General features: G+C 47.4%; 1 protein-coding gene across 4 annotated transcripts in view; it reads left to right on the top strand.

Moving 5' to 3' along the window:
• The window catches only part of IFT122 (intraflagellar transport 122), a 1,464,758-nt gene that overhangs the window by 900,655 nt on the left and 539,785 nt on the right, over positions 1-24,318 (top strand). For all 4 annotated transcript variants that reach the window (XM_069643447.1, XM_069643448.1, XM_069643450.1 and 1 more), the window contains exon 19: positions 76-247. In XM_069643447.1, the coding sequence (XP_069499548.1) occupies positions 76-247 (172 nt within the window). The remainder of the gene's footprint in view (positions 1-75; positions 248-24,318) is intronic.

Here is a 24,318-nt window from a genome sequence, read left to right as displayed (position 1 = left end):
GCTTTGTCACTGCGTGTCTCCTGTGCAGTTGCTCTATTGACTTTGTTTGTCACTGCTATTGTTCCCTTGCTTTAGGCTGATCGATGTAGCTCGGAAGCTGGACAAGGCAGAACGGGAACCCTTGTCCAAATGCGCTCATTACTTTAAGAAGTTGGGTCATCATGGTTATGCGGCTGAGACCTACATGAAGATTGGGGATTTGAAAGCTCTGGTGCAACTGCATGTGGAAACCCAGCACTGGGACGAGGTGAGCATGGACTATTAGGCCAGTGCTAGTTTCCCTCTCTGCATATATTCCATTGCAGGGTTCAGAATTAGCATGCATGCATTGGTGGAAAGACATTTGTAGTATGAAAAGGATAAACATGGAGATAATTGGTTTGTGAAATAGCATGCATTAGCAATATATTTCTCCAGTTTTAAAGAACCTTCCCAGAATCAGCCATAAGGTGGAAGAATAATACTCAACATTTGCACAATGACAAGTTGCAAAATCACTGTTAGTAACATTTTCTCTGTAGTTTTTCTTGTACGACTGTACCAACCCCTTTCCTAGCATTTGGGTGCATTGTAAATTCTTACATTTTTATGTTTCTCCCAGTTAAAGAACTAAACACAAATTTGCATGTAAGACCACCATATGTATTCACAGTACACATGACCACAGCACATCCGAATGCTCAAACTGTACATGCTTCTTTATTTGTGTGAACTGCACACATCGGGGCCCGTAGCAGTACACATTGGATTTGTTTGATACATCATCTGTTGTATGTAAATTACTTACGCTGACTGGGAAAGTATGCACTTGTGCTTTTCTCAAGGGTGCTTGGTGAATGAGGGGAGAGGGAGCACTGGAGAGCATACATATACTAACATTGAAGTTTCTTACTTTTTTTCAAAAATACTTTTTTAGTTTTAGCCCAAAGTTGGCAAATTCACCTTGGCAAAAATAATGGTGCATTGTGACGTGTCTCTATTTGTGTAACGATACAGTACTTAGTCTTGCTGTTTCCTGCTGGTTGTTCATCCACCCAATTAGTATTGGCTCTTCATGCCTTGGCCTGCAGTGTTTCCTCGGCTTTGCTCCAGTGCAGATGACAGTTGCTGCTGTAAATCAACATCATGCACTTATTGTGCTTGGACACTTGCTCAGCTTTCTTTAGTCTAAGAAACAACAGGGAAAGCTTATGTAGCTAAAGTGCATTGGTGCACCGTATTCATCCTAAACCGTTAACAAGATAACGTCTGGTAACACAACAAAAGCGGTTTTTTAGGAAGGTAGGTATTCAAAAATGCATCAAAGGATTGCAAAACAAATGAGTCAATTAGAGTGCTCACACTCAACACACATGAAAAAGGGGGGAGGACCACCCGACTCGGCGTACCTGACCCTGAGGAAGAACACCCTAAACCTAGCGGGGGTGCCTATCCCTGGGTGGAGTGTGGTGTATCGCCTACTAAAAAGATATAGAGGAGAGTGCTGTCCCTCAACCTTCTATACTAATGACAATGTCTGGAAACAGACACGGGTCGTCCAAAACAACAAGGGGCATTTTAAAACAGTGGTAGACTCCAGAGGGTTAAGCAGCGTACAACAAGACAGTGAATTGGGTCTTGAGGCTGCTTGATCTTGAGCGTGGATCCAACCTGTAAAACAGGTCAACTGCTTATATTCCATCCAGAGTGTGCAACTTTATTGATACCCGTAGGTCACTGTGGTTGGGGTATGTAAGAGTACTGGTGGAGTAACCACTGGTAGGTCAGTAAAAAGGTCCAGCCGGAGGGCTGGGGGGCTAGAGAAGGCTCTTATAAAAATGTGTGGCTCACTCAGTGATTATGAGTGTGCTCCAGTAGATAGTAATTCAAGGGTTGTGTCTCTTAAGTAAATGTATAAGAGATCAAGCGTTGGTCATGAGAGCCCTCATGACCGAAAGGGGTCGACCGGTTTCAATGGCGTAGGAGATTCAGGCCATCTTCTTCAGGACCGTGATTTGGAATGCAAACGGGTTTGCCAGGTGTTCAGTAAATTGCTGAACCGGAATGAAGATACTGATGTCTCCTGGAGGGAGACAAAAGAGGGAAGGGGGAGAGAGATAGAGAGCATTCAATGACAGGGGTAGAGAAAAGAACGGGGGTTTAGGGGCACCATGAGGTTGGTGCCAAATGCTACGGGGTGGTGCTTTTAACATGCCTGGAGTGAAGCGTGTGGGAACAAGGCCATTGAATGGTCAATAAATTACAGGAGTAGTCGGGTGCCTGTGCACCAGTGGTTGAACTAGTCGCCAAGGTGGGGGAGAGGAAGGGGGTGCCAGACAAGGTCTCTAGAGGTGACTGTAAGGCTGCTGCCAGGAGGTGAGAGGCGCTGGTGTGCACTTATTGGGATGCAAATTGTGCACTACAGGGTGGAGATGGTGAGCCCCTACCTTATAAGCCAGTTGGGTGTTGTGGGGACAGCCCGCGCCCGGCTTGGTGCAAGGGGGGTGCCTATGGGGTGGGGAAGCAGGCTGAACTACTATAGTTCCACTGGGGAATCCTCACTTACTATAGAATAAACAGAGACTTCTAATGGATGCCATCACCTGTCCAGATTATTTCTCTTTGAAATGTCCAGCTACCAGTCTTGGATTTCAAAATGTTTTAAATCACACTTTCTTCATGCTTTTTACACACTGCACTGCATGGCGACTTGTGACACCCACTGGAGGTGGCAGTGCCCTGGATATAAGTGGCCTCACCCACTCCAAGCACAACAGTTTATTTTCCAGCGCCACAGATGGGGGTACTTCAGAACATGCTCAAAGGCTGTGCCACCAAATAAAAAGTATATTTTTACATTTCTATGTGTGAATTGTGAGAAACATGTAGGTGTCTCCCTGGCTAAACCCCGGGAATCTGTCATCCAGGTGTCGTGGACATCGCCATCGCTATTGGATCCAGTTCCTGAGGGTGGACTAGTGAGGGAGGATCACCTGTATGGGGGGTCCTTGGGGAGTGGGACACTGACGGGTGAGACGCGGTATCCCCCTTCTTTCAACACCTTTGCCCCATCCTACCACTTAGAACATTCAAATCCACTGCCTCTTCCCCCCCCTTTCCGACACACACATTTTTGTACGACACACCAGAGAACGGACTAATACCAGAGCCGTTTACCTGACATGTCCCAATACAAGGGTCAGGCAAAGTAAGGCAATTGATCAGAAGCACACACACCTGACAGCCCTTTTCCTTTCCCATAGGGATAAAAGGTGGAGCAAGAGAGCACAGTACGAGCAAGGCAGACCGCACAACGAGACAGGTGTCCGGACCAGGTAGTTCAAAAGAAGGAGAAAGGTGGCGAATATCGAAAGGCTGATGAGGAAAGACGCAACCTTGCCCTTTTCGAAAAAACCCTGCGAACCCTCAGCTGAAAGAATTGTAAGGCCAAGGACAATAGCCCAACTGTGCTGCGGCAGACATCAAGGGCACACGGACCGTATCGCCGCAGATAAGCCGGAGCGAGGGAGACTCCTGCTTCCGTGGTACCGGCCTTGCCGGTGAGTCGAGGGAAGAGCCGATAAGAGCCGGGCTGTGTTGAATGAAGATCACAAAATGGCACAGTGAGAACTGTAACATTGTAAAAGGGAGACCAGCTGCAAAAGAGAGCCGGCACCTCAGAGAAACCCTGGTCAATCCCTGTCTTAATGAACAGTTACCAGAAGGCCATAGGAGAGCGTCAAGATAGGTCAAAGTGGTCATACAGGAGGTCAAGCAAAATCCCCATACAGACAAGCCTTTGACCTAAGAACTGTGGGAAAGCAAGAGAAGTGAATCCTGCAAGCATTGAAAGCAAATGTGAAGTTGGCAAGAGTGAAACCGGTGGAGGGAGGCTGAAAGTAAAAAAGGGTCGGCGCCCGGAAGAGGGGGACCCAGGGGTCAACCCATCACCCGAGAAAAGCCACAGTGAACCCGGTGGAGGGAGGCTGAAAGTAAAAGAAGGGTCAGCGCCCGGAAAAGGGGGACCCTGAGGTGAAGAACTGTCACCCAACTAAAGAGATGAACGCTGTGAACTTTTGTTTCGATATTACGGAACTTGATAGGCCATCTAAAGCGAGAGAGCATAGCTATCCTAGGTCCTGACATTACCAAAGAATGTTTTACGCCCAGAAGAGGGGGACCCCAGGGTGTAAGTCATCACCTAAAACCCACAAAAGGGAACTGATTATTTTGATTTGTGGAACTTTATTTGTGAAAGGACATCGCGCTGAAGAGGGGGATCTAGGGGTGAATCCATCACCCAAAGAATACATGAAAAGGAACTTTGTGTTTGTTTGTTATTTTATTGATCCTCGAAGGAAAGGGACTTTTATTGAAAAGAGACTTGGCTGTTAAGACTTCTGAGATGTTGAAACCGGAACTGTCTCGTGCTTGGGAAAACTCGAGAGGTGTGCTGTTCTCAGAAGCCCCACCTTATCCTGTGCTCAAAACGTGGGGAAGGCAGTCCCAAGCTACCGCATCCTGACATATTGTTCATGAACACTTCTAACGTTTCTTGATAACTATCCGACACCCTTTTTGTATTAGTTGTAAGGTTTGGCAATAGATTTTTTTAGTATAGGCCCTTCTTATTTGACACAAAGCCTCTATGACTGCTTTATATTCATTTGATGGTCGACGCTTGCTCCCATCTTAGATTTAGGTTCAGATTAGGTGTTTTTCAAACCTGAATACAGTTTAACAAATTGCCCTTGAACTGTGATCACTTGTGTCTGTCTTTAATGTTGCCATCATGAGTTCCTTACAGAAAACAATCCTACATTTAAAATTAGTTATATAGTTTGTTATATTCTTATCTGCCCTGCTTCCCTCCTAAGAGCTAGCCTTGATTGCTGGGCCACTTTATCAGCCTTTTCACCTAGGTTTGCAAAGGTAATGCTGGCCCCTAACCATTAGGTTACCCCTTATGTCATAGATGACAACACACTTGGAACTATCAGATTACATATGGCTTCACCAATTTGTGCACTCCCGGTCGGAACAGAGGATAGCAGATCCAGGGTGTGCAGCACATACCAGGCATGTCCTCTGGTGAAATGAGTACTGTGAGGAATTGCTATCTGGCAAGGGTGTGGAAGCACTGGCTTTTTTTGTTTAAATAATAAAATGATGCAGGTAATTCCATCTCCCCTTTTCCATAAGCATAGTGTGTACTTGTGCCTTGCTGCATCAGTATCCTGATTCACAGCACCTGCTCTATACTAGTGCCACAGAGCAGGTTCAGCGGCCACAGGGGCCCTCTTTACAGCTGCAGTGACACCCAAGGCACTGCAGCGCAGGGGCTGTGCTCAAAATATGCACCCCTGTTCCAAAAACGACACAACTCTGAAGGTGTTGTCCATGTCGCACATACAACTGTAAATACAAGCCATACCTGAGTTAGGGAATGGTGGCCAGCATCCCAGCCACATTAAATCGATTGTTTTGTTTGTTTTATTCATATTTATATAGCGCACAACAGCCCAAGGACATCGTGGAGCTTAGTTACATAGTCATGAGCAATATCTATACAAGGTTACAATATAGTTATATTCCTTTTGTGTTTATATTACAATATACATGACAGGAGTACAGGAGGAAGTCGCAGTGCTAGTTGAAGAAAGTGGTCTTGAGGTTGTTGCGGAAGACAGAGATGGATGTATCAGCTCTAAGGGTGGCAGGGAGTGAGTTCCAAAGTTTCGGTGCAATATAGGAGAAGCCTAGACCTCCAGCTGTGGTTCTCTTGATGCGTGGTATGTGTAGCTGGTTGGTGTACTGAGTTCTGGTGGGGCGAGTGGAAGGGGTTCTTGATATTGCTTCAGATAGGTATGTGGGAGCAGTGTTGTTGATGCATCTGTGTGTGATGGTGAGGATTTTCAGAGTAATTCGGTCTTTGACCTGAAGCTACCTTGCTGCACGTCTGGCATGAGATATATGGTCTCTTCTACGGATGCTCATAGCGGCTCTGAGGGCATTGTTTTGTTTGGTTTGCAGTTTGTGAATGTTCTTGGCAGAGGTGCCAGCTAAGAGAGCGTTGCAATAATCGAGTTTAGCGCCTATAGTTGCTCTAGCTATGGCCAAGCGGTTGGGGGCGGATAGGTAGGATTTAATGGCATTGATGAGTTTGGTGTTGAACGCTGATGCAGAGGCTATGGCGCTGACCTGTTTGTTCATCGATAGATTAGCGTCAATGTGGACACCTAGAGTCTTGACGGGGGATGATACAGAAATGGTTGAGTTGTCTGTGTTGAAGTTGGCGTATTGGGGGCTTAGCTTCGTTATTGTGTTTTTCTGCCCAAGGATGAGAATTTTATCCCCGTTAAGGCAGAGGCCATTGATTGCCATCCATGCTTGGATAGTAGAATAGATGTTGTGAAGGGCAGTGGCGTCTTGGTGATAGAGTCCAGATAGAGGTAAAAGTACTTGGGTGTCGTCTGCATAGTTGGTATATTCAACACCCATGGAGTCGAGTAGGTCGAAGAGAGGTTTTGTGAAGAGGTTGTAGATGGTGGGGGCTGTACATGAACATTGGGGGACACCGTAGTTTATAGTAGTAGGATCTGCATTTGCTGTGTCGGAGTAGATCTTCATGGCTCTTCCTTTGAGGAAGGATTTGATCCAGGATGCTGCTTGTTTAGAAAAATGGGCTGCATTAGTGAGGTGAGTGTTTGGTGATCTACCAGGTCAAAAGCTGTTGATAGATTGAGAAGGAGGAGAAGGGCAGGTTTGCCTTTGTCCATGATCTGTGAGATTTTTAGGTCTAATAAGGCCGATTCTGTTCCATGCCGGACACGGAAGCCAGATTGCCTTTTGCCTAGTATGGAATTAGCTTCTATGTATGATTGGATCTGGTTGTGAGCTGCTTTGTCCAGGATTTTCAAGAGGAACGGGACTGTTGTGACCGGTTTGTAGTTGTTGGGTTGCGCTGGGTCAAGTGTGGCCTTTTTTAGAAGTGGCCGCACCCAGGCTTCCTTGAGATTGTTTGGGACAGTTCCTGTTTGGAATGATGCGTTAATGAAGGCAGTAATCATGGGTGCTAGGTCGTTAGCGCATTCCTTGATGATTTTGGGGGAACAAATGTCTGCTTTGCAGAGAGATGGTTTGAGGTTTTTGATGAGATTAAGGACCTTAGGTTCAGTGACGTCTCTGAAGGCGAATTGAGCGTGATTTAAATTGCTACACTTGTCTTGTGTAGGGCGGTTAGCTTTTTGGTTTGGGAGGGCTTTGCAGTGGTTTTGGATTTTATTCTGGAGAACTGTTATTTTGTTGAGCATGGCGGACTGAATGCTAGCACACCAGGCTTTGTCTTTAGTTATCTTGTCTGCGGTAGCCGGGGGTGTGACTAGTTCATTAAAGATTGCGAATAATTCTTTAGCTTGGGAATTGGCCTTTGAAATCCTATCATTGAAGGAGTTCGATTTTGCTGCTAAGATGGCTTTTTTATATTGGATGGCTATCTGTTTGAAAAGGCTCTTATTTAGGTCACTGGGATTCGTTTGCCAGTTTTTTAGTGACTGACACGTTTGTGCTCGGAGGGTTCGGAGTTCGTCCGAGAACCAAGAGTTGCAGTGAAATAATTTTTTTTCTTTCTTGCTTTCAAGTGGGGCTATAGAATTTATGGCATTGGTGAGCGTGTCATTAAAGATAGCTGATAGTGTATTTGGGTCCTGAGAGAAAGGTAGTGCTAGGCAGGGTTTTTTGAGGTAGGGCTGCAAGTTGCCTGCGTTGAGTTTTTTAGAACTTCTTGTAATGGCAGGTGGTCGTGGGTGAGAGTCTTGGGTCTGGGGTTAGTGGGGATAAGGAATTCAATGCACCTGTGGTCCGTCCATGGAAGGGCGTTGTTTGAGATAATGTTGGATGCGCAGTTGTGATCCATAACCCAGTCAAGGGTGCAGCCTTTGGAGTAAGTGGGGGTGAGGACTCCTTGGGAGAATCCTAGGTCTGCGAGTTCTTTTGCTAGGGTTGTGGCGGGTGTATCCTTAGGATCATTGTATCTTAAATTTAAGTCTCCTAGTAGGAGGATTTTGGAGGATTTGTTAATGCTGTTACTGAGCCGGTGGGAGAGGTGCTCTTGGAAATCTGCTGGGAGTCCAGGGGGTCTATATAGGATGTGGATATTGATTAACTTATTGGGGGAGAGCGTAAGCTTGGCTGATAGGATATCGGCATTTCCACCCCATGTACTATGGTCTGCTAGTCTAATGGGCAGTGAGTCTTTGTGGATAAGGGCGACTCCCCCTCCAATCTTATCAGGTCTGTCTTGCCGAAGGATGGTGTAGCCTGGGGGTCGGGCTAGTGCGATGGCTGGGGAGGAGGCCTCATTGAGCCAGGTTTCGGTGATGCATAGTAGATCCCAATTATGTGTGGATAGCAGATCATTTATCTCTAAGGCATGTGCAGGTAGGGAGCGTACGTTCAGTAGTGCACATTGAAAGGTGGGTATTGTGTGCCTTTGAGATTTTTGTTTATACTAGTATGGGGTGAAGTGTGCTTGTTGAGGTGTGTAGAAATGAAGGACTTGCGAGGTAGAGGTAGAGTAGAGGCAAGTTGGTGTTGTGGGGAGGGAGGGGCAGTGCATTTGCTCATCTTAGTGTGGGGTAGTGGTGCAGTGCGGGTGCCTAATCTGTTATTTCTAGTCGTGATGGGTGTGGGTGAGCAGAGTAAATACCTCGGAAGTGATCGATTTCTGAGATTGCGGAGTCTGATAGCTAGGCTAGGCGGCTGAGACTGTGTGATGTTATAGTCTGGTGCTGTGGCATGTAAATTTAGTGACGGGTGTTGAGTGAGGTGTGCTGGGTGTATGTGAGGAGGCGTAGGGGCCATTATAGTGATGACTATAAGGAGGACTGTTAGGCTGGTTGTGCGGAGTGTGGCAGGGAGAGTGCAGGAGTGTGAGTGTATGCTGTGATAGGGGGCGAACAGTAGATGTGCCGCTACGGCGCACACGCAGAGGATCTGTGTAAGAGCACTAGTGGGCACAAGCAGCGTGAACCTCCGAGAATGAATGGGACAGTGTTTACACACTGCTGGGGGGAGCGGAAGGCTTATATTTAGCTGAATGTGGGAGAATAGCAAAATAATGAGGATATATTGCAGTCGTTATATCTTAATCACGCTTAGACTGAGATTGCAGAGTAGAGAGAAGTCCAATATGTTCTATCATTCCTATCGGCTCCAACAGGCTCGGGACAGGAGCCTTTTTTTCTCCTGCCTTCTTTCGCGGGCCGGCGTTCGCCTGCCGGCGCAATCTGATTGGCTCTGGTTAAAGCAAACACAGCCAATCCGGTTGCTTCTATCCATATGGCTCAGGGTGCTGCTGGTCGGATTTCGATGGTGGCCATGATGGAAAAGACAAACCTCATGGCTGTTAATGACGGATGGTGCTGGATTCTGCGAAAATGCGCGATTTAGACACTTTTTCGGGGATCTGGCACTTTTCTTGATGATGCAAATGCATAAAAATAAATTTAGCTACTGGTTGATCGCGGGTGTAGCGCATCCGCAAATAAAGCTCAGGGTGCTGGTACTAATTACCCAAAGCTTACCTTAACACCTAGGAGGGTGAAGGTTATGTGGATGTTTCTCCTGCAACTCCAGGGGATGCAACCAGAGCTCCAGCTCTGGTGGATGGGAAATAAGACTGGTGCTCGGGACAGGAGCCTTTCTCTCCTGCCTTCTTTCGCGGGCCAGCGTTCTCCTGCTGGCACAATATGATTGGCTCTGGTTAAAGCAAACACAGCCAATCCAGTCATATTGCACATTTGTCAGTTAGGTGGGCCCAGTTCAGCTGTGGAAGGGGTATGTGTATTCCAGCTGGACTCTGCCTTACTGGCAGGAAGGTAGCCTGGTGGGGTGCCTCTTTGTTCCTTTGTAAGGACAGGTAACACCCTTCTCCTTGGGACAGCCACTCCACAGAACGCTGTCCGGGGAGCAGAAAACAAGAAGCCCATCTATTCACGGAAAGCCAGGGCCCAAACCAGGGGGATGCATTTCTAAAGACAATTGATCTTATTGAGAAGGACAGGGGTGGTGTAAGTAGCCAGAGGGGGATCCATACAGTTTTGGGAGGGTGTTGCCATCTTGATTATTTCTGCCTCTTTCTATTTCCTGTCCCTTCTACTTCCTCAGGAGCAAGGCACTCTGGGTGTGACATCATATGGGGAAAGTCCACACATTTCAAGAGCAGGAATTGAACCCCCGAAAGCATTCTAGCTTTAGTCCAATCACCTGGGGACCTTTGCCTATAAAAGAAGGGATCTCCCACCACTTCTTTGAATCATCTTGATGCATCACCTGAGAAGAATTTCACTGTACCCTGCTGAGAGAGCAGTCCTTTCTGAAGTCCTCCACTTGTGAAGTGATATGGTATGATATGGCATTTGTAACACGCCTATACACAAGTGTTTCAAGGCGCGACGAGGCAGGGAGGGGGGAACAAAGGGAAGACAGACACCAATCCTACTAGGCCAGGTGTCATTCAGATCGCGCAAGTGCATGGGTAGAGGGTAAGGGGAAAGTGCAGTACAGGGTTAGTAGAATAACAAGATAAATAATAAAGGCCATTTGGTGGCAAGTGCAAGGTAAGTGCAGACAAGTGCTGGGAAGGGGGGCTGTAGGGATACAGGGACAGTCCCGCAGTGCATGGGTTGCCAGGGAGGCAGTGCAAGGGGAGAGTGGCTGGGCCAAGGACCGAGATCGGTGAGAGTGGCCCAGTTGCAGATTCAGTGCAGTTTCAGTCAGGAATTTAGCAGGGGAGAGGGGGAGAGAAAGCAGAAGCGAAGAGGAAGGTTTTCAAGTGCTTCCGGAACCGGAGATGCTTCTCCTCAAGTTTCAGGGAGGCAGGAAGGCTGTTCCAGAGGGAGGCCCCTGCCGCGGAGAGAGATCTACCCCCAACTCGTTGCTTGGAGAAGTGGCTGACCCTGAGGGAGTTGAAGGCGGATGAGCGAAGAGCTCGGGAAGGTAGATATTTAGGAAGAGAGAGTTGAAGGTATTTAGGCCCCAGGCCCCAGAAGGCCTTGTTGACAATGCAGAGGATTTTGAACTTAATCCTCGCAGCCACTGGGAGCCAGTGTAGAGATTTCAGTCCTGGAGAGATACAGTCCCTGGGCTTGAGGCCAAGTACAAGTCTCACAGTCCTGTTCTGGATGAGTTGCAGAGGGCGGAGAGTAGAGGCAGGCAGATTTAGATAGAGGCTGTTACAGTAGTCCAGCATCGAGAGAACCACGTCTCTGGAGACAGTGAGCTTCTGGGGGAAGGAGAGGAAAGGAAGAATACCTCTGAGGAGGTGCAGCTGGTAGTGTGACTTCTTAGAGACATCAGATATGTGAGGAGAGAAGGAGAGTGTGGAGTCAAAGATGACCCCGAGGTTTTTTGCCTTGTAGGTAGGAGCAGGAAGAGGGCCAAGAGAGGCCAGCCAGAGAGCTGCGGGGAAGGAGGGAGTGGGTGTGTCGATGAGTAGAATCTCAGTCTTACTGGCATTAAGGCAAAGGTCATTGGCGGCACAGTGAAGTCAAGGTTCCAGGGCAGAGGCCAGCTCTGTCCCCTAACAATCCCAGGGAACATTGGGGATGATATGCTGCTGGAACAGGACCTGCCTCTCAGCCACCCACATTGGTAACCAGGACCTCACCCTGTTGGAGGATCCCAGCAGTTGCGTGCCGCCTCCCCTGAGTTTAGGAGCCCAAGAACAGGGACTCATCTTGTCCACGAGTCCCTAGAGTAGAACTTGCAGCAACCTAAGAATTGACCTGCTGGTGGAGCAAGACCGCCTCTCTGAAGTTTTATGCCAGCCTCCCCCTTGTTTGGGAGCACGAGAAAGGGACTCCACTTGCTCCAGAGGCCCTGGAACTGGTCTCAAGGCACCCTAAGAGCCAAGACATTCGGTATCCTAGTGTTTCTTGCCATTGGACTGCTTGGAACATATTTCAAGAACTGTTCGGCACATTTGATCAGATGGACCCTCTGTAGCTGCCTTTTGCTCCCACCCGATCTTTGCACAGCGCTAACAAGTCTGGTCTGGCGCTGCCAAAGCACCAAGAACTGCAAAGAAGGTACTATTGACTGCTAACTGCCCCCTTTGCCCATTTCTAGACCTTAGAGACTGGTTAGGTCAGTTAAAACCCTTTTTGCTCATAAGTAAATACCCTTTTCAAGAACATTGTTGCTTTTGCTTGCCTTTCATTCCTGATTTATTACCCGGAGTGCTGCATCTATCATCTTTGCTTATTATATGTTCTGTCCTCAGGGGTGGGTTTTGTGCAGTGTTTTTCTAGTTGGTTATCATTGTACATGTTGTGTTTCATTAAAGTGTACATATTCTTATAGAACCTTGATTGACATTCCTTTATTTTGGGCTGTAATACTTTGCTATTTGGGTTGCTACTGAACCACATTTACACCTCTCTGAGTGTAGCCTTTCGTCGACCCAAGTTACCACAAAAGGCAAAGGAGGTATTTCTCTCGACTGGAACTGTTTTACCTTTATGATTGTGTTAGCTGTGCTATTGTAGAAGTGAGAGGGCTGAGTGGGCGTTATTTGTCACATGTACAAAGTAAAAACAAAAGGGTGGTGAGGCGCGCACTCCAAGTCCTGGCCAAAATACTACCTGGTAAATCCCAAAGGGTCCAATTCAATGGCTTAGATCACAAATGTTGCAATAAATGTTCACAGGGTTGGATCCCTTCTGCTGCATTTATACTGCTGTTCTCCTCCTAGCGCTTTCGTGTCCCAACACTCTTCAGGGAGGCTGTGTTGACTTTCTTTTCAGGTGAATCCAATGAAGTTGCTAATGCAGTCTCTGAGGATCATGGAAGCAGGTAATATATTGGCTGGGAACTGGAGTGTGCGCCTCGCTCCCTCTTGTTTTTCATGTATTTTTGTGGAGTCCGGCCTCCAGAGGCTGCAGCACCGGGGTTATTATGCCCCACATTGGAGAGCCATAATTATGGTTTTCCCCCACCCCCTATTAAGGGTAAGATGTGTGCTTCTGGAGGGGAGTCATCTCCTGGTCACCTGAATTGTTAAAATGTTTTCACTACAGCTACCATAATCCTTAGAGACTGCAATAGCAATTATATTGGAATCACCTGGAAAGATAGGCAACACAGCCTCCCTGATGAGTTATGGAGACACGAAAGCGCTAGGAGGATAACAGCAGTGCAAATACAGCTAAAGGAATTCAACCCGGTGAAAATGGAGAACAGCATTACAAATGCCGCTGAAGGGATTCAACCCAATGAACATTTTGGCAGCAGTTGGGATTTAACCCTGTGAATGTACTGGACACTTTTGGGATTCAACCCAATAGTTTTTGTTTCAGGTAGTATATTGGCTGGGAACTAGAGTGCGCACCTCGCCCCCTCTTGTTTTTCATATGTAAAAGTAGTCAATGACTAAAAAAAACAGTACTCGAAGGGCATGTTCAAAAGCCATTCCCTGTGGTCACTGTGGAGGCTTGCCTGCCTTGGCCCTATTTACTGCCCTGTGGAGGCTTGTCTACACACCGATATGCTATGCCTTCTAGGTACTCTGGCGGTGGCTACTGTGCTTGGTGTATTAGAATAAGAACTACCACTGATGACAAACGCACATGGCATGGAATAGTTTCATTCGCTCTTTACTTTTTGTATGTACATAGTGTTAGGAAAGATTTTTAGTTTTGCATCTTTTTCATGTACCTGCGGGAGTGGGCAGAGCCTACAATGATTTCTAATGGGAATTCAGGAGGAACATAGACACTCTTAGCACTTAAGGGGTTAATGTAACCCCTAAAGTATCTGCTGACTGTTTTGAGACCTGACTTAGATTTTTAAAACCTCGCTCCCTGGCATGACCCATTTTGGTTTGGGGGCACCAGTCTTTCCTTAAAGCTACCAGGTCACGTAGAACCTGCCTCTTATTGTAGCAGTAATCCCTCACTTGAGGAAGATGTGCAGGGAAAACTTGTTTTTCCATTTCTTTTGGACAGTTGATATTTTCTCCAAAAGAGAAGCCCAGACAGGCTTGTGGCAGTAGTACCTTTATTTTACCTAATTTGGTGTACTCCTGTACACCTTATTATTTTGTACCTCATGGTTGCCATTTGCGCACTACCATAATCAGAATGGCTGACCATGTTTGAGCCCCGACCTTGTACCATTCTGTCCTATTGGCGGTCTCCCTAATGGGCAGGGCTAAAATGTGGCCGTGTATGGACATCTGTTTCCCTGGCTGTAACCAAAACCCGCTTTGGTGGTGAAATCTGGACCTAAGACTCCTGTCTATGTTCTCTTTGGATAATTGGGATTGGTAGCTCCTTCCTGCCTTTGCAGAAAACCTACTGTGAAAATGATATGAGTTGGCCACCCGACTCTAGTACAATCCACCACATTGAGCCTTTCTAATTCCTATAGAAGAACTGTGAATGACCTTGTAAACTCTTCCAAAGTAGCCGAAGCTTGGTTATTTTGGTTGAACATTGTATAACACTTGTTCTTTTGGTTAAAGATTAGCTACTGAGAACAAGTACTGCGTATGAATTATAAATGTGACAATTTGTGGTGTCTCCCATTTTGGACAACTAACTATAATTGTATATGCATATATATTTTAGCTTTTATTAACTTGAGTTAAGTCATCTGTGTTGATGAATACAAAAAGTGTATTCTTATACTTTTCTGGAAAATCTTTTGCATGACAATCTTCTGTGTTTGTTACTTATATTTAACACCGTACTCCTGATTTCCTTAGTTCAGGCGTTACTACTCAGTATTGTTACCAAGTGAAAGCTTGGTTAGACCTTTGTGCAAATCTTTTCCAGTTAAGCTAGGTTGGCTTTTCAAACCTCTTCCTCAGTAGAAGTTCTGAAAACCTCCTTCAACATATACACATATTATATCCTATGTACGTAATTCAAGAAGGATGTCACTGAATTTCTTCCTTACTTTGAGACCCAGTTTCCCCTTTGAGCCCCTGCTCTTTGCGACAAATTGAGGGAATGCGTCCCTTCTTTCCAAGAGGGAGCCTACCCCTTTGAGGCTAGAGGGGTGAGCCCGCTCTGCAAGACCCTCCCTAGGAGTCTTGGGAAGTGAACCTCACTGGGAGAGACTCCCTCTTAGGGGACAAGGACTACCGTTCCTTTCAGGAGCTCCCTAAGCCATTCCCCATGATGGCATACATGGTACTATATGAGAGGCAAAACATTCCAGAGATTGGTCTGAGGGCAAAGTTAACATATGCCATGATCATCTAGGAACAAAATCTGTCTTTTTTAAAATCAAACTTCTAATGAACTGTGATTAGGAGGTTGAATATAGAGGACACGTTAAATCAAAGGAAGGGCGAGAAATGCATACATCAGGGGCCCCCTGACAGCGTAACACTGGCGAGGTGCAGAGCTGTGAGGAGCCACGGAGCCCGCAAAGTTCTGAACTGCTCTAAACGAGAAGAGCATCCGCTGGAGACCCAGACCCAGCATGTACAGTCAGTGCGGAACCGAGAAAATGGGAGAACGAATCCTGGTGGTGACGTGTTCAGGGAAGTTCCCTGGTGGGCAATCTGCCTGATTGACTATGCGAACACCACCACCAGAAGGGTCACCGGAACGCTGGACATGAGAAGAGCGAAATTCCGATGCCTGTGTGAGCAAGCTGACAGAGAAACGAAGGGAGAGGGAGAGGGAGAGAGGGAGAAAAAAAAACCACTGCAAGCCCCAGAGACGTTCCCATATGATAGTAAAGGGAACGGGAGACCAAATGGGACTCGTTAAGAAATCGGAGCAACTCATCCCAGTGGAAGGGATGAAACCCTAAATACCAATTTGAGGAATTTGAATCGTCATAAATGAGGATAGCAGAGTAAGAGAAACATTGAGCAAGAGATTATTAAAAATTGAGTAACACCCTGGAAAGAGGGGAGTATTTGTTTGTGTTCGAAAAGCACAACATGGAGTAGATTGGAGAGAGAACACTATGAAAAAAAGACAAGAGAAGCCATTAAGATAAAAGATACCCTGGATAAACAAAAAGAGAGAATGTTAATCACCCAGAAAAGATATCCCAACTAAGTCAATAAACCTGAGAAGTATATACCGGACCAAACAGCCTGGATCAAAAGACAAAACAAAGTGCAGGAAAAAACACTTGGAGAGCACTCCCTAAGGATAAGGGAAAACCCAAAGACATTATTGAGGAGTTACAAGATTTGATATGAAAGGTGACCAGAGACTATCTAAAGATTGGATATTAAGAAGATAGTCTGCAAATACAAGCTGACCACTGCATCATCAGGAGAAGGGAGTCATTATCCTGACCTTACTTTGATTTGAAAGGTGATAGGGTCAGATAGGATTTGTTTGTTTTTTGGACAGCGGACTCTTTAATTTGGACACTTCCCGATGACTGACTAGCACCTTAGTTGTTTATATAGGTAGGGAACACCCCATAGCAATAGGGAAAGATAGGCCTTATATTTATTAGTTAATAAATCATTCTTGGATATGTCATCACAATGTCTGCGTCCTTCTGACCCTCCACATCTTCTAATACTCTTCAAGGCTCCTGGTTTTGGGGTGAGGAAATATTACCCCCAGAAATATAATCACTGGAAACTAGAAGCAGGATGTCATAACATTTTTATCCTCGCATCCAAATCTCTGACTGCCCTAATTAGTATTTATTTGCAATGGTTACAAACAATTTAATGTTAGGATGAGTGTTTTGAAAAATGAAATGAGCACCAAGCCCGGCGTGCATTATGTACTTTGTGATTCTAGCCTAGTTCCATTTTATCACAGACATTTGTCAATTCTAAAGATCCTTGGTCATTCTTATGTTCCCAAAATGCTCTTTGACTATATGCAAATCAACCAATAACCCACATTTAAGCTATGTGTCTTCTTCCCCTTTCTCATAGGGGTATTTTGAAAGAGTACAGTAGGCGTGTACCAGATTATCCATCTTGGAATGATAACTTTCTATCGGAGAATAATTGATATGGTTAGTCTGGATTTTGGTAATGTGGTTTCATCATTAAGAAAAGTGCACCATTCATAGTAGGACTACAATATATACTGGAATTGATCATTAGAAAGTAACATTGCAACATTTTAAAAAGAAACAGTTCAGTAAAAAGAAGCTATTGAAAAAGGAAATTGTTTTATTACTGAGATTAAACATGTTTGTCCCTTAAAATGTAATTCCTTCTTGGAAAGAGTGCCACCCATATTAAACCAAAATGTCTGTTTCTTCTGTGAGCTCCAAGCCAATGTTTCATTTTGCTTCTGGGTTATACTGACATTCCTGCAGGAGGGTGTGACTGCGATCGAGAGAAACAGTGAGAGGCAATCAAAGAATGAGACAGAGTGCAAAGAGAGATATGTTACGCTGCATAAAGCTAGTCTATATATATATATATGAATTTTTCTAATTTGCTGCCACACATTCCTCATCTTTGAAATGGCCCTAACGCAGACTGAAAATCTGCAAACAGCCATCACGTGCTCCATGATTGGTGTTGCCATGACTTAATGGGCACTGCTAATGCTATTTGTGATATAACTGCTATATTGGTCTCACATACCTTTTCCTCCAATGCTACTCCTTGAAAACGTTTTGACCTTGGTTTTTCACAAAATAAGTCTGACCTCTCCAATGGTTTTGAGGTTCAACCCCTGCCAGAGAGGAAAGTGCTTGATGTTGGAAATGCACTGTGTCTGGTGCTTTGTGGTGCATCATCATGCTGAAGCCAACAAGTCTTTCCAGAGAATGCATTTTGAATGGATTGTGTCCTCCAACGTATTCCACATCTTTCACATGTAATGTCCACAGCTGTGCTGCTTCGGATATTTTTCGGCAGAGGGCGTCCTGCGTCGATGGGGTCTGGTCGATGTCCCTCGAAGGCATCGTCGAGGGTGACGTAATCGGATGTTATAAGTAGGATGCCAGCGCCTGTAGCCTCAGTTCCGCTTTTTCCACAAACAGGTTTGCCGCGAGAACTCGGCGCGCGCCCCGTTTTATCAGCTTCAATAATGTCGTCTTCGTCTACTCCGACCCCGCGGTCGGGCTTTAAAACGTGCATGGACTGTAAGCGCAAGATGTCCATCACGTACCCGCACCGTATCTGCTTGTGGTGCCAAAGAGGTGCCAAAGCCGCTCCGAAACAGCTATGAGGCCAGGTCCCATTGTTCGCCGGTTGGGGGCAAACTGTCGCAGCATCTCGAAGAGGGGCGAGCCATTACTTCAGATGCGTGGGTTCTAGAAAAAATAGCCCACGGCTACTGCCTACCCTTCCTAAATCGACCTCACGACAATCCACCGGGGAAACTGTCCTTGAAGATTCTGTATCTGCTCCTGGGTGTCTGGGTGAGAGCCATGACACTGACCACTGCTCGAAGTGCCATTCGTTGACTGCCAAGGCCTTGCGGGAGCATAAGGGGAAGTTGCAGATAGGTCAGGTATCCAAACCCCGTAAATCCAAGAAATCAACCGACTCGAAGGGTGACTCTCCCCGTCGGAAGGAGTCCAGGGGATCTCAGTCCCGGAGTGGTTCTCGCCACTCATCCTCCTCGTCGAGGCACTTCCAGAAGTAGCATCACAGTTTGCCTTCCCCATCCTCATCGGATGATGACTCAGCGAGGAAAGTGGCTTGCCCCACTAAATCCTCTACTCCGGAGGAGTGGGAGCATTCAGGGAGAAAATGTTGGAGATTTTTCAATCTCAGGGCACTGCCCCGTCCGCGACCTTCGATTGAAGCCGGCGGGGAGAGGTCTCGGTCCGACATTTGCGCGCCTTCTGGTCAGCGCGATAAGCATCGGGAACCATCGAGGTCCCGTTCGGACAAGGCTCCAGTAGATCGCCAGAGACGTGCCAGATCCAGGTCGGGGTCCTCGTCCCCGGCGAGAGCGTCCAAGCCTGGGAAGGTGTTGAGGAAGGTGCCGACCCAGTCGGCAACGTACCCATAGAGTGCGGCTTGTCGGGGCTTTTCCCTTGACCCAGACCCTTGCAGCCCTCAGCGCCATTGTCGATGTCGAAGCCGTCGGCGCCCTCGATGCCATTGCGGCCTACAGGTCTGAATTTGACGGTGGAGGCCCCTAGAGCTGTGGATCCTCTGTGAAAGTCTTTGGCTAAGACTGTGAGGGCCTCTGTTGAGTTCAGGTCTGCTCCTGTCCCTAGGAGGGAGTTATTTCACTCTCTACAAGATATTTATGAGGATGATGTGGAGTTGGAGCCTTTTGGTGCTCTGTTACGCTCACCTGGTCTCTGCGGAGGCGTTGGGGCATGGTTGCAGCCCTCCCAAGAGTTAGATCACCGCTGTCAGGTCTCTTTCCCCTGCGGATAAACTGTGGGTGGCAACAATTGGTGTCACTGCTCCTGCGTGGATATGAGAAAACCTGAGTGCGCTGATCGGTGACTGTTGTACCTCTCAAACCCTTCTACCCAAGGTGAGATTTCTGTGGGCATGTATCGGCACATAAGGCTCACCTGTTAATTATTTATGATGAGCTCTCCGTCCTGCTACTTCTGGCAGGGGCGCTTGTTGATGGGATCTAGTTCCATCACTGATCCCTGGTAAGTAATAGTCCAGTCCAGCTGCGACTATGCTTCCCTTGGTTGATTGTAAATGTCTCTCAATGTCTCTTGTCTTTTCCCCTTTCTATTTTTCTGTCGTGGTATTATTGCTCTCAATATTGTTGTTAATTCCTGAATAATGTTTTCTCTTCTGTTTTCTTCCCATTGGATGGAAATGCGTCCCAAAAGCAGTTGTGGAGGCGCGTAACGCGGCCGGGAGAAAGATGGATGAGACCGCAATGTCCGACAACATGTGAGTGATGGTTTAAGGAAAAGCGGGAGATTTGATGGTAGTGCAGCCTTAAACTTAATGTCTGTTAAGTGTCTAACCTTGCCTTTCGTTTTTACTTGCAGGTGCTGCGGTCGCTGGTGGAGCACGTCGTGCTGCGGTGTCAAGATGAAGATTTCAGCGTCCTGGAAGATTTGATTATGGGCTGCATTGCGAATGAAGACCGGCACAGGTAAGAGCAGATTCCCCAGGTGGTAAGTATGGAGGCAGGAAACAGTATTGGCTGCCACACCCTGCCACTCCCATAGAGTCAGCATGTGTAAGGCAACCCAATAGCAGCAGCCCCACCCAAAAGTACACCTGGGGCTGCTTTAGTGATGGAAGTTCCCATGTCAAATACACTTTGCACCCGAAATGAGGTGCTATGTTCCTAATAAAAGTATTCTTGACCTAAATAAATGTCCTTGCTTATTGTTTTTTATGAGGCGCCAGGACTGTGTCCAACTGGGCCCGCTGTGTATGTGGCCCTGTGATGTTTATGTCCTTGGCCGATGACCATGACATGCTCCTGGTGACACTCCTGCAGCTCCTGACATGGTCTTTGCGGAGGATAGTCCGCTGGAGGATCTGCAGCAATCTTTGCATGATGCCATTGGCCTGGATACATCTCCTGAGATGGAGTTTGGTAGGCCAGAGATTGGGGCTCATGCTGAATCCTCCTATAGGAGGTTGATGTCAAGGGTTACGAAGTACCTGGAGTGGTCCGGCCCTCAAGTTGAATTCGATCAGGATGACCTGAATGACATTTTAGATCAGGGTCCGTCCACTGTCCCAGTGTTGCCTTTTCACATGGTATTACAGAAAAGAGTGGCTGCTACTTGAAACAGCCCAGAGTCTCTTCCGGTGGTCAACAAGTCGCTGACTAAGAAATACCGCCCATCCAGTAGCGACCCGAGCTACCTATCCACACTCTGGAGAGTTTGGTGGTTCAGAGGGCCACAGCCGCCTCGAGGCAGGTGGCGTACCCTACCATCCCTCCATACAGAGACGCCAAGCGCTTCAATGGATGGGCACACAAGGTATTTTCGGCTGGGAGTATGGCCCTTAAATCGGCCAACTCCACCTGTGCCTTAGCCAAATTTTTGCACACTTTGTGGAATTGTCTCTCTCTGGCGGCTGAGCTTATTCCCGAAGGGGAAGAAAGGGATGGGTTCCTTGCAATTGTGCAGGATGGCAAGGATGCCATGTGTGAATCACTTCAGTCGGTTGGACACGGCAGATAGTGTCAGCCGGTCCATGGCTGCGAGCACCGTGATACGCAGGCTTGTTTGGCAGCAAGGCTGACGAGACCCTTGAGAGGTTGCAGACCTCCAAAGCAGCTGCAAAGTCTTTAGGTGCAGATGTGCGTCAACCTCCGCCTTTTCGTCCTAAGGGACAGCAGTGGAGGGGTTCCATTTGTTACTACTCCTCTTTTGGTAGAGCGAGGGTAGCAGCCAGTCAAAGTGACGCTGTAAAACTACCTGTGGTGGACGGGGAAGAGGTGCCAAAGCCGCTCCGAAACAGCTATGAGGCCAGGTCCCATTGTTCGCTGGTTGGGGGCAAACTGTCGCAGCATCTCGAAGAGGGGCGAGCCATTACTTCAGATGCGTGGGTTCTAGAAAAAATAGCCCACGGCTACTGCCTACCCTTCCTAAATCGACCTCACGACAATCCACCGGGGAAACTGTCCTTGAAGATTCTGTATCTGCTCCTTTGGCCGGAAATCTTGACCCTGCTGGAGAAAGGCGCTATAGAACTAGTGTCTGTCGTGGAGAGGAACAAGGGCTGCTATTCCCCATATTTGTTGATTCCCAAGAAAGATGGAGGACTGAGACCCATCTTGGACTTGCGTTGCTTGAACAAGTTCCTCAGGAATGACATGTTCAAGATGGTCACTCTTTCACAGGTCCTTCAGGCCCTTCGACTTCAGGATTGGTTGGTGTTATTGGACCTACAGGATGCTTATTTTCATGTGCCGATCCATCCGAAGCACAGAAAATACCTGATGTTCACTGTTGGCAGCTCGCACTTTCAGTTTCTGGTCCTGCCATTCGGTTTGACCTCCGCCCGAGCGTCTTCAACAAGCTCATAGTGCTGGTGGCAGCGTATCTCAGGAGAGGGTGGGTTCACGTCTACCCCTACCTGGACGACTGGCTGATCAAGGCGCGTTCTCCCGAACAAGCCTTGGATCATCTCAATCTCACCTGCCACTCCCTTCACAAGCTGGGCCTCCCTCTCAATTTCAAGAAGTCGCATATGACACCTTCCCAGCAGCTCCAGTACATCAGGGATGTGTTGGACACATCCTTGGGGAAGTGCTCACCTCCCAAGGTCAGGGCTCATCACATTGTCCAGATGGTCGACAAATTTCAACACGCCCAGAGACTCCCGGCTTTCGAATTCTTAAGGTTGCTCAGCGTCATGGCATCCTTCATTTTCCTTGTGCCGGAGGCCAGACTGCGGATGAGATCCCTTCATTTGGGCCCTCAGGATGCAGTGGTCCCAGTTCTCGGGCAAGATGTCGGATCTCCTTCAGATTCCGCTCACGGTCTCACAAGATCTTCTGAGGTAGGCCAGCAAAGGGAATCTGATGAAGGGAGAGCCGTTTTGGCAACCGTGGCCAGAGGTGACGGATGCTTCCCTCACAGGATGGGGGGTTTACACCAACGAGCTGACCGACAGCGGTCGTTGGTCTCCGTCAGAGTCCAGACTTCACATAAATCTTTTGGAGCTGAGAGCCATCAGGCTAGCCCTGAAGGCTTTTTGTTACGCTCACCTGGACCCCACAGGGGGTTCGATCGGACCCGGACAGCTGCAGTCTCCGTCAACGTGATGCGTAGTGCAGAGAGGACTGTCTGGACTGGCCCGCCTAGTCTTGTCTGCTGGACCCGAAGAAGTATTTTCCTGCAAGTGGAGACAGGGATTAGCCACCTGTGGGGTTTAGTGATGGTCTCCCAACTGTTCTCGGTCTCCCCCACTAATCACCTCCGATATCCCCTTAGTAACCTCACCTTATGTTTGTAAAAGATGAGCTCTCCATCCTGCATGTCTTGCAGGGGCGCGTAGATACCAGTTACTTCACTGGTTTGAAGGCGTTGGGAGAGTTCCGGTAAGCATTGACTCTGAAGTCCCAGGCGGGATTGGTAAGTATCAAGTTCAAAGAGTTCAATGTGCCCGATGTTCACTCTTGTCCCCTTCCTTCCTTAAATTGCAACTGAGTTCGTGAGAAGAAGGTCTTGTAGCTGCTGCTGGCGTTCAGGTAAGAGTCTGTGTTACCCAACGCTGTCCGGTAACTATTGCATGCGTTAACGTGTTGTTTTTCTCCCTCTTTACAGATGCGGCATATGAAGATATGGAGAATAATACCGCCGGTGGTAAATCGGTAAGTCTATGGTGGTAAGAGGTATTTGTTGATTCCCTTGGCTCACCTTGTTATTCGTGTGCCCCTAGGTGCCGGAGTACGGCGAAGAAATTGAGACAGTGCCGGATCGAAAGATGCTGTGAGAACTGGTGAGTATGGCGCTGTGCTGGAGCTGGCGAAGCGACGCGTGCAGTACTGATGTACTTTCCAGGTCAGGAGATGAAATGGATCCGGAATCGGGTGAGGAATTTGAAATAAGTTTGTTTTCTAACCTTGTCCTTTTCTTCCTCTTTATTCTAGGAGCTTCGGATACGAGGCGGGCGTGGCAGAAGACTGGATGCTGGATGCAGGCACGGTGAGAGTCACGCTGCTGGATGCAGAATAACACGAAGCATGTGCTGCTGTTCGGGTGTGGTTTAAATAGCCTCCAAAGTAGTCCCTGCAAAGAAGTTCCCCAGGACCACACCCGAGTAAAAAATAGTCCCTGTAGTAAAATAGTCCCATCCAGGCCTCACGTTGGCTTGGATTTATTTGCAGCATGGTCTGCATGAGGTAAGTAATGTCTATGAGCCCGGCTCCTATGGCGCCAGGACCGATTTTTATTATGAGCATGGCGCCTACGCCGCCAGGACTGAGCCCAGACAGCCCCTAGCTTGGGCTGCTGGGGTTTTTGTAAATGTCTGGATGTCTGCTCCCGGGGCTGATGGGCTTGATCCGGATGCCCGGGGATAGGCATCAGAGGACACATTGTCGATCCTTTTCAGTGTTCCGTTCCGATGGTTCTTTCTTTCTTGCTTTCTTTGGCCCACAAGGGTCTTCAAGTGGGTACCATTAAAGATTACCTGGCAGCACTGTCTATTTTCAAGCACTTGTCTGAAGAATGATCTTATTTTAAGATTCCTTTGATTACCCAGTTTCTAAAAGGAATCACAAATGTGTTCCCACCGTCCCCTTTTCAGGTGCCGGTTTGGGACCTGAATCTAGTCTTGAAATACTTGATTTCATTTGAACCTTAGCACTCTTGTACTTTGAGACTGTTGACCTTCAAGACAGTTTTCTTGGTTGCAGTTACATCTGCTCGCAGAGTGAGCGAGTTGCAGGCACTTGCAGCTAAGCCACCCTTCAA

The sequence above is a fragment of the Ambystoma mexicanum genome, chromosome 2p (assembly GCF_040938575.1).
Source record: "Ambystoma mexicanum isolate Mex_15411 chromosome 2p, UKY_AmexF1_1, whole genome shotgun sequence".
Lineage (NCBI taxonomy): Eukaryota > Metazoa > Chordata > Amphibia > Caudata > Ambystomatidae > Ambystoma > Ambystoma mexicanum.
Note: the sequence above shows the minus strand (reverse complement) of the source record. Positions and strands in the feature narration are given on the sequence as shown.